Genomic DNA, 10,651 nt, shown 5'->3' on the forward strand with positions numbered 1-10,651 from the left:
GAAGGCATCAGACCAGATCCTCAAAAGGTGTCTGCAATTGAAAACATGCCGAGGCCGCAATGCAAGAAAGATGTGCAGAGATTTAATGGCATGATAAACTACATGGGAAAATTCATACCCAATCTCTCAGAAAAAATGGCGCCACTGAGACAGCTAACTGAAAAGAGAATCGAATGGTAGTGGAATCATGAACATGAGAAAGCATGGCGTGACTTGAAAGATCTGCTTACAAAGGAACCAGTTCTGAAGTTTTATGATCCAATGAGACCTATTAAGATCTCATCAGATGCATCACAGAGTGGGCTTGGAGCTGTTCTTCTGCAGAAGTATGATGAGTGGCAGCCTGTTGCATATGCATCGCGATCCATGACAGACGCAGAGACAAGATATGCACAGATTGAAAAAGAACTGCTCAGCATAACGTACGCCTGTGAGAGATTTCACCAGTTTGTGTCCGGGCAGGCCATCAGTGTTGAAAGTGACCACAAGCCACTGATAGCATTGTTCCAAAAACCACTAAATGACTGTCCACTGAGAATCCAAAAAATGATGATCCGGCTGCAACGTTACACGTTTAACGTGATGTACACACCTGGCAAGCTGATGTACACAGCTGACACATTATCCCGAGCTATTGATCCGAATGAGCCAGCAAACACCAAGATGGATGATGATGTAAGAGCATATGTGAGCATGGTCACAAGTGCACTTCCTGTTGCAGAAGGGAAGATGGAGCTCATCAGAACAGAGACAAGCAAAGATGGAACGTTACAAACACTGCGCAAAACCATCATAGATGGATGGCCCAGCTGTAAGCAAAACTGCTCACCTGTTATTCAAGAGTATTGAAACTGCAGAGCAGAACTGTCTGTAGTGGATGATGTGGTGTTCAAGGGAAGTAAAATTGTCATCCCAAAGAGCCTGCGAGGAGAGATGCTCAAAAAGATACAAGCAGGGTATCTAGGCATGGAAAAATGTAAAAGGAGAGCACGTGAGGTGATGTACTGGTCACGGATTAAACAGGATGTGACAAATGAAGTGTCGAACTGTTCAACATGTCTGACATATCAAGCAAGCAATCCTGCCGAGCCACTAAAGCCGCACCCAGTGCCAGACCGACCATATCAGAAAGTGGGGGCTGACCTCTTTGTGTCTATATTGGAGGCACTATATTGTGGTCACAGACTACTACTCTTTGTATCCAGAAGTATGTAGACTGCAAACAACAACAGCAGAGGCTGTAATCACCTCTATGAAAGCTGTATTTGCACGACACGGTGTGCCAAGTGAAGTGTTCACAGACAATGGACCACAATTCTCCAATATTAGGTTTGGACAGTTTGCCAAAGAATGGGACTTTGTTCACACAACATCAAGCCCGCACTACCCACAATCTAATGGACTAGTGGAAAAGTCCGTCCAAACAGTGAAGAGGCTGATGAGTAAGGCAAGAGATAGTGGTGCTGACTTCTACCAAAGCCTGCTAGTATACCGCACAATGCCACTTGAGTGTGGTATGTCACCAGCACAGCTTCTTATGGGACGACGCCTGAGATCAAACCTGCCCATTCAGGATAATCTGCTTAAAACAAAAGAGGAAAACAGCGTGAAGAAGTTTAACGAGCAACAAAAAGCAAAGCAGAAGTTCTATTATGACAGAGGAACAAAAAACCTACCTGAACTGCATGCTGGGGATCAAGTGAGATTCAAAGACAAAACCAACACATGGGCACAGAAAGCAACTGTTCTAAGGAAAGATCAACCACGATCATACATCATTCAGAGAGAAGATGGAATTATGCTGAGAAGAAATCGCCGAGATCTTCTTAAGGGACCAGTAGTAGTGGAGCAGAGGTTGGAGGCTGCTGAACAACCCCAACACACACATGAGACACTATCACCTGAAACACCTATGCATACACAAGAACAAACACTGAGAAGATCTGTAAGACAAGTAAAGCCACCTATTAGACTGATTGAACAGATGTAATGTGTTGACATGTTGTTTGGAAGATGATGTCATAGTATCTATGCAAGTTTCACTATGTTTGTTTACTAGTGTTGAATGGACCATAATTGTTGAAAACTAGTTGTGTTGTTAACGTTACTTTGACAAAGCCTGGTTTAACGAGTAAAAAACAAATAGAGACTGTTTATGTTTGTGAAAGTAGGTATGTTATTTTATTGTTGAAAAAAAAGGAAGATGTAATGATAACAGCAAATCCTTATTTGCCTAGTATCATGTTTTATGTTGTTAACACTCCTAGACTGTAGGGGGAGCTAGAGAGCAGAGGGAGTTACCTCGGGGTAGACTGTGATGGCGATGCTTTGTTTACATGTGAACCACAGTTCGATAAAATACCTTATCTTCAAGTAATGGTGTCATTCTTAAGAACCCACAACAACATAAAGAAACAAGACAGAGACGGTCCTATGAAGTCCTATTCTAAAGGCTGGTTTCCCTCCCCCACGCTTGTACCCGTGGATTCATGTCCTGGGGTTTGGTTGTTCTCCTGCCCTGCACCCCATCCTTTTGTTCACATTTAAAGAATATTTTTCTATATGTATTCTTATCCCCTAGCAACCGCCATATTATAATGTTGCAAGCAATCACAAACTCTACAGTCTGCCTAACTCCAATGTATACCAAGCAATCTATTATTATCAACAGCATAAACTGAACCCACATTAAAGTTAGCTCGGTGTTTACCTTTTATGAGCCCACAAACCGAGAGAAACTCCGTGATGAAGGTGGAAGTCTTTCTAAACAAATCAGGGAGCAGAGACCCACGTGGTTCACGCTGATCTGAGCTAGGATCCAGGAGACAAGGGTGTGCAGATCGATGCAGAAATTAATCCCAACGTTGGCAGTGGTATATGTTCCTGTAAGTTTACTACTTTACTCCCGTTTCATGAAAAAGCAGCTCTCTCTGCTCGACTCCTCTCCTGCACACACACTTTGCTCCGCCTCCTTTTCCGGCTCTGCTGTGATTTGTTGCTGTGCGGTCACGTGACTCAGCTGAACAACGTAACCACGTGAGGTGTTATTTCAAAATTAGGGCATATCTAAACTCTTTTCCTTGGCCTCGAAGAAAACGTCATCTTGGGAAGGAGAATTGCTAAGTACTCAGGGAAAGAGAGGAGCGGTTCTGAGAATTGGAACAGCCTTACACTCGTCTCTCTGTAACAATGTGACACCGGATGTCCGCATGTTGAAACTACATTGTGCAGAAGGTGGACTACAAAACAAACATCTTACTTCGTCACAATGTGTTTTAACCCTGTATATATATATATATATATATATATATATGAAATAAAGTACAAATCTGTACCATTTTGACCTGTACTGCAGTGACAGTGGCAGAATGTGGTAATGGGTCAGCATGGGAACATCTGGATCGGCCTGGTTAATTGTAAAATTCATATGAGATGTGAGTGTGCTCATAAAAGCTACATGTTATAATCAAATCTGTTGGTCCTCTCCTCTGTACGTAAATTATCCTATGATGCAAAGAATATCTGTAACCTACCTTTGTGTAAGTTATGTTAAATTATATTAAAAAACACACACACACAATGACATGCAGGCACAACCAAATGATGTTAAAAAAAAACTGGTCCATTTCCATTTTATTAAGTTCCAGTTATAATTTTTTAATGTTTTAAATCTTTCAAAAACGTGAAATCATTTTACTGTTATGTTTGGCCATTTACTTTTTTGCTTTTACTACATCCTAGAATTGTTCATTAATTGTGAGGTTTTTATGGAATTTGCAACATCAAGTTAAACCGAGGTTCTTTGGAAGTTAAAATGTCAAGCAGATTTTTATGTTACGGTGACTACATTTTGTAAGTTACAAATATAGTTCGCCAAGACAGCATAACGGTTTCTAAACAACTGCGCATTAATACCACAATGTTGTATTTTCATGTGTCAAGTTCGCAACGCGCATTAATCCCAAAGGCCGAAAAGGCAGCAGTGATGAGTGCTCCGCCTCCGCGCTGACTAGCGTTGACGCAGAAAATGACTCTCAGGGGGTTATCGACGAAGGAGCTCCTTAAAAGGTTGATGGAAGAAGGCATTGATGTGTCAGACGACGAGGCGCAAAGATTTAGAGGTAAGTCGGGTGTGATTTTGTGTTTTTATAAAAATTACAACGTGTAATTTTACAGTAGAGTTAGCAAAAGTCCGAAGAGCTAGATTTAACATGGGCGAAAGCTAGCAGTTAGCTAAGTTTTAAACAAAGAAAGGTACAAATGTGGACTATTTAGACTGTTGGTGGAATGTTCAACGTCTATCTGCCCGCCGTATTCGAGTGTTTTATCAATAAATAGTGACGAACCGTGTACAACAATGTAAAAAAATCAATAATTTCGCAAAACATGCTAGTATGTAAATATAGCTATTAACAAAATCGTTTTCTAAGCAAAATTTATGGCATCTAACTTGTTTCCCGCTCAAAGGGATTTTAAACAATGGAAGGTACACATTTGTACCATTCCACCTACTTAGTGGGATTTTCGAATATGAGAGCTGTAAGCTCTGCGCAGGGACACTTACACTTACTTACATTTTTATATTACCAGTTAATTTATATTAACAATTAATCAAGAGAATTAATTGTAACTTCCTTTTGGGGAATATAGACAGATTCACAATGATAGCTTATTATTATTATTATTATTATTATTATTATTATTATTATGTATTGACCATAATGTCACTTTAAAACTAAATTTGAAAATGGTTTTATTTTTATTTCATACTGTACTTTATATTTCAGATAACGATGTAGATGGAGAGACGGTAGACTGTGGACTCACTGAGACCATGGTTGCATATCTTTTTGACAAGTCTTTCAAAAAGCAGCTGAAGTTCAGAGACTTCACAAATCGCTACAAGGAAGTCATCATCACTTTACAACCGGTCGACCCATTTGAAGGTACAGTTGAAGGTCCAGTGTCCCAAGCAAACCAGAGGTAGGTTGCGATAAATGTCTAAATTTGCATATGCATTTAAGCACTTGCAAAATGGCTAGTTAATGCTGTTTTCCTACTGTATTGCAGTTCTATACCTTCTTGCCATAGACTGCCTGCAGTTATTTCCGTTCCAAAATTCCCACAAGATGTCCAGAGTCGCTTGGATCTCAAAGAACCAGTCCAGAAAGAACAGAAGTACCGAAACAAAATAATTGGGACTCTTTATGAAATGCTGTCACAGTACACAATGTAAGGGTTCCTTTCTGAATAATTACATTAATTTCTTAATATTAATATTGCTGGTGTAAGAGAGGCAGAGAACAAATGCTTAGCCCATCTGCCTCCCAATCTGGAGACCAGCGTTCGAGTCTGGCGTGACACACGGTTCCAATGAACTGGCAATAGTGGTAAAACCATACATCCTGTGTCTCCAGACCATGTCTGGACTATGATATCCAAAGTGTTCATTTTCGAATTTGCTCAAGAGTAAATTAATAATTCAGGACTGCAGTCAATTAATTAATGAAGATTGGGAGAGGTGTGGCTGTTTGTCCACACCCATTTTTAAAAAATTAAAATCAACTTTAGCTACATTGATTTGATCTACAACATACTATTTACGGTAATAACAATATGATTAGAAGAATTGAAGAACAGAAAAGCCCCCAGGAAAGGATAAGAGTAATCAGTGTACTGTGGGTTGTTTTTCTTATGTTTGAAACAGGTACCCAACCCACTCAGACTACATCCAGGTAATCAAAGCCCTGATTGTGAAGTATCCTTTCTTAAGAGATGTACACAGAAATGGTTATGTGAGTACCTCTCCTTTTTTGTTTCTTTTATAGATTATATTAATATAAAGTAAGCATAATTAACTACTTATATACATTTGAAACAACTAGGACACCTGGCACAGCCAACTCAAGAGAAAGTTCAAAGCAGAACGGGCTCCCCTAATCAGCAACGAAGAAGTGAACCGGGTTAAAGAAAAGTTTGGACGCACGCAGAAACATCGGACCACAGAGGAATCCAGCAGCTCCTGTCTGAAGAGACTGAAGCCCTCTCTCGTAAGTCCTCACACCCTCAGCCTCTAAGAGCTAAGGTAACATATGTAGTCTTATTATGTTCACTGTAAAGCTAAAAGTAAACATTAATTGAAAGAAACATGTTAACAGATAACATTAACATAGAAAAAGGAACTTCACAGTTGATTTAACAAAAGTCAGCTCAACTTGCAATTCCTATTCAACATTTTTGCATTTTTTTCAAAGCATTTGGTGTACAAATTACCGCATTTCGAGTAACATTAACGTATCAGAGTTTACTTATGATAATACTGATATATGCTTTGACAAAGAATTTGTCCTTTGTGGGGGAAGATGCAGCCTCCGTTGATGATCATATCAAGGTGCTAAATGATCAGCACAAGAAGCTACATCCTGACACAGCACTGGTGAAAGACCGCATGACAAAAACCTTTGCATGGAGACGTCGAGAGGTAGCTGAAGGAATGTGTACTGTGGACCTATTAAAGAGATATCCATTCCTAGGGACATCTGCAGGGGTAAGAATTGTTAAGATGATTGGGGAAACAGCTAATGATTTTTTTGTCTCTAAATCTGATTATTATTTTCTGTACTAACTGATTAATCAATCTGTTCATTATCTTTAGAATTTTTGTTCAAGGGTTAAAGCACTTTACATTTATCTCCAGTCTGTCATGGTCCTGGGCCATGTTGGCCCAGTATTCTTAGTTCGCTTGTATTTTTGTATTCAGTTCCCTGTTTAGGTTCTGTTTCCTGAGTTGCCCTGTTATGTTGTTCCCTGTGTGCTTTCCCTTTGTGACTCTCACCCCCTGTGTGCCTCTCTATGTATTCATGAGCCCTTGTCCCCTTTCGTGTTTTATTCCATGTTTTCCCCAGCCTGTTATGTCTGTGTTCTCCCCGTGCTCTCTCTCCTCCTGTCTGAACCTCTGTGTACTTCCTGTTTTACTTTGACAGTCTCTCGTCAGTATGCGTCATGTTGTGTTCACTCCTGCCCTGTCTCGTTATGATTATCTGTGTCAGCTGTGTTCCCCGTGTGCTCCCACTTCCCTCGTTAACCCTCTGTGTATTTATGTCTGCGTCTCCCTCAGTTCTGTATCGTAGTCTCCCTCATAGCTGCGTGGATTTCCCTGTGTCTCTCTGCAAGTGTTAGTTATTGGTCCCGGTTTAAGTTTTGTATTTCTTGTGATCTGCCTTCCAGCATTAAAGCTGTGATTTTGAGTTTATCCTCAATGTAAAATGTCATTCTTTTGTCTATTCTGCTCTTTTCATTTCCAGTTGTGTGATGAGGTTGATTTAATGCATCCCTGCCAAGACAACATCTGTCGCCGCTTTAGCAAAAACTTCACTGCTATTCTTCAAAATGTTCTTCAAATGACCAAGGATTTGCCACTGAAGAAGGTCTACATGGAGGCAAGAGAGAATGCACTGGCTGAAGACATTACAGGTGCTAATTTGACCTCATACAAATAGTAAATTTTGTGACACTTCATTTGCTCTCTCTTCCAAAGATAATTGATGTACCATAGTGCCATGTCAAGAGCATGTTAATGGGAATTTGCATGCTATCAAAATCTAATGAAGTGCATTTGCATCTGTATGACCTAGGAATTGACTTCGAGGGGGCACTTCTCCTCTTGCCATCCATCTTCAAGGAGAAGATAGAAGATTTCATCATCCTTGGAGAGGTAAATGCATGATGCAATGCATAGCCTTTGGCCACAAGTTTCATTCTCGGTGTTGTTGGCATGGAGCTGAATTCAGCTGCGGTTCAGCATCACAGCTAAGTGAATGTAGGGGAAACACTGCTGTTAATCCACAGTGCTGCTGTGCTCTTGGGTTTTGTCTGGTGTTTATATAGATAGATAGACCTTTATTGTCCCCTTAGGGAAATGCTTCTTCACAGGTACTGTCACTGTCAGGGGTGATTGCTTTTGCCCTTGAATATTATGTCAAACTTTAGCAGCTTATCAAACACTACCACAACAGTCATTGGTCAAGAAGCTTTTTGTTTGGAGTAGGGGCCATGTTTACAGGTTATCAGAATAGACAGTTTTGTTTTGCAGCAAAAAAAAAGAAGGTAATTTGAGGAATCTGTTGAAAATCCACTTGGCACATATTGCTTAAACATACTGTATACTAATGTTTTTCTTCCTCTTCTGCAGAATACTCCCATGAGTCCATACCCAACCATTCGAATGAAGGATAAGAGTTGGACAACTGCCCAACTCTTATCCTTCATTCGAACTGCCCTATGAGAGCATGAGGGTGGGAATGGATGTTTGTATATGTGTGTGCCTGTATTTCTGTGTCTATATGTCAGGTTGGGTGTCAGGCGCCACCTCTCTGGGGACATCTCAGGCCCTCCAAGGTTTGGAGGCCTATCACCCCCTACCACCACTTCCCCTGCCAGTGGCGGACTCCCTCAGACATCGGTGCGTTGGTGGTTCTTTGTGTCCGGGGATGGGCGTCCAGGTACACACCGGCTCACTCCTTGGCGGCCGCTTATCGGGGCCTGGAGCCTGGGGCTCGCTCGGGCCACTTCGGAGGTGGGGTGCCCCCGGCCTCTCGGCCTGGGGCTCGGTCACTCAGGCACGGCTGGCTGCCGGTGGAGCTCACGGGCGCGTCACTGCAACTCCCCCTGGCTTCTGCTCCGCGGCTGCTGAGTGAGCCCTCATCTGGGACTCTCCTCAGCTCTTTCTGGGACAGTGGCGCAGCTGCCCCTCTGTTTTTCTTCCTTGGTCTCTTGTGTTCTGGGGCCCTCTGGATGTCTGGAGTTTTGATCTCCTCCATACCTGCTTCATGACCTGGAGGACGGGGCTGTGGCCCCCCCACACCCTCTAGCAGATCATTACATGAAGGAACCTTTTAAAAAAACAAAAAAAAACAAAAAAAAAACAAAAAAAAACAAGCGCGTCCATGCTCACAGGTGTACACACGGGTGATCACACCCACAAACTACACTCTTTTTGGCTCCTACCTCAAAGCACACTGTGTTCTGTTGATCTTATGTACTGCACAATAATGTTTAATATTTAGTATTTACTGTCATATTCCCATATATCATTGTGATGTTGTTTATTCTATTACTCTTGTTCTCTTCTGCTTGTTTTCTTTTTCTTTCTCAGCAGGTGATCCAGGTGATTGATATATGCATTTTTTTCTTTTTTTTTTCTGCTCATTCTGTTGGTTTTTGTCTTTTGCCCTTCTCCCCGTCCCTCTTCTCAGCTGTTTCTCTTTCCCTCTTTCTTTCTCCCCTTCTTTCCCCCAGTCAAGTCTGTCCCGTATTCAGTAAGTGAAAATAAAATAAACAATAAAAGGTGAATCAAATGGACCATTACGGCAAGGCTGGGATGGTCAATTTGGTAAAGTAAATCCGTTGGGCATCTTTCTTTGCCTTTAGACAACAATTCTGATGGCAAAAGAGCCAAACGGGACAGGCAAAAAAAAAAAAAAAAAAGAAAGTTGGACAACTGCCCTCTCAAGACAGTGTTGCTGTGTTGTCACAGTTGAAAGAGTGGATGTTTGCTCATGCTGCTCGCTGGATGAGGCCTACATCTCAGCATACTCCACTTTCTTCGTGTTCAACATGACCTACCCTGCATACTTCAAGAAAACACTTGTCTTTCTTCAGAACTGCATTGTCAACATAGGAGACCAGGGAGACAAACCCCTGCCAGTAAGTGTCACCAGGGTACTTAACCAACTCTATTAAATATGCCCCTACTCCACAAATGTTCAAAAAGGACATTTACTCTGAGGAAGTTGATTACACATGTTTGGTTAGTACACGCACATGAGCCTCATTTCAGCATCACTTGTGGAATAAATGACTGCCAGGCAGCTTTTTCCAAGTATCACTCTTTTCAACGCCATGTGTGATCCGTCAAAACATTGTGTTCTGGGCCCTGTTTCAGGAAGCCGGTTTAGTGGAAAAACTGAGTAAGTATACCCTGAGTTAACGAAAACTCTGGGTTTTCGGTTTCACAAAGCGAGTTCAGCTGAAGCCTGAGTGAGTCACTATGACGACACACGCCGTGAAGCTAACCTGCCCCCTAGCAGGTTTACTACAACTAACCCTGACTGTCTCCGCCCCTTTGTCGGAAACCTGACAGTAGGAAGTGTCAGACATGGCGTGTCCCTTCCTTGAAGAGCCAGTAGATCGTGAAGCCCAAATTCTCCGCAGAGCTCTCCGCCGGGAAAGAGTGATCAGAGCGCGTTTGGACATTTTATCATTTCCTGATGATTGTCTGTGCGAACGTTACCGTTTCTCAGCACAATCTATAATTTATTTGGATAACATCCTCAGGCCATATATTACGCATGTGACACATCGCGGACATTCTCTCAGTTCTGTACATATTATTTGTATTGCACTTCGGTTTTTTGCAAACGGGAGCTTTCTGTATAATATTGGTGACGCTGAGCACGTTTCCAAGGCTACCGTCTGTCGGGCAGTCAGGAATGTTACAGTTGCACTGAAACGTCTCCTGTACACGTTTGTGGTGTTCCCCGGTCATAGACCCACAAGATTTATCAAAGAGGGATGCCACAAAATTGCAGGTATCAGGATGACCAAAACTTAATTTATGATGTGGTGATACTTGAACTACTACTTAAATTTT

At 41.7% G+C, this 10,651-nt stretch overlaps 2 protein-coding genes across 2 annotated transcripts in view; one reads left to right on the forward strand and one right to left on the reverse strand.

Annotated features, from left to right (window-relative positions):
* Window positions 1-2,970, reverse strand: part of LOC147334059 (uncharacterized) — a 38,316-nt gene extending 35,346 nt beyond the window's left edge. The window contains exon 1 of the mRNA XM_086286564.1: window positions 2,711-2,970. The gene's annotated coding sequence lies outside the window, so the exon portion shown is untranslated. The remainder of the gene's footprint in view (window positions 1-2,710) is intronic.
* A 1,057-nt stretch (window positions 2,971-4,027) lies between these two features.
* LOC147334061 (sterile alpha motif domain-containing protein 3-like) lies at window positions 4,028-9,925 on the forward strand. The gene is made up of 10 exons (XM_086287317.1): window positions 4,028-4,121; window positions 4,788-4,983; window positions 5,071-5,232; window positions 5,708-5,795; window positions 5,886-6,050; window positions 6,341-6,547; window positions 7,305-7,473; window positions 7,635-7,714; window positions 8,192-8,237; window positions 9,488-9,925. Exons 1-10 carry the CDS (start codon window positions 4,028-4,030, stop codon window positions 9,739-9,741), a joined length of 1,461 nt encoding a protein of 486 aa, XP_086143443.1. The 3' UTR covers window positions 9,742-9,925.
* The last annotated feature ends 726 nt before the right edge of the window (window positions 9,926-10,651 follow it).

Source organism: Aulonocara sp. 'chitande type north' Nkhata Bay, linkage group LG3 (assembly GCF_057382095.1).
Source record: "Aulonocara sp. 'chitande type north' Nkhata Bay isolate Kocher_YH1m ecotype deep benthic linkage group LG3, A_spYH_male_GT1.1, whole genome shotgun sequence".
Taxonomy (NCBI): Eukaryota; Metazoa; Chordata; class Actinopteri; order Cichliformes; family Cichlidae; genus Aulonocara; species Aulonocara sp. 'chitande type north' Nkhata Bay.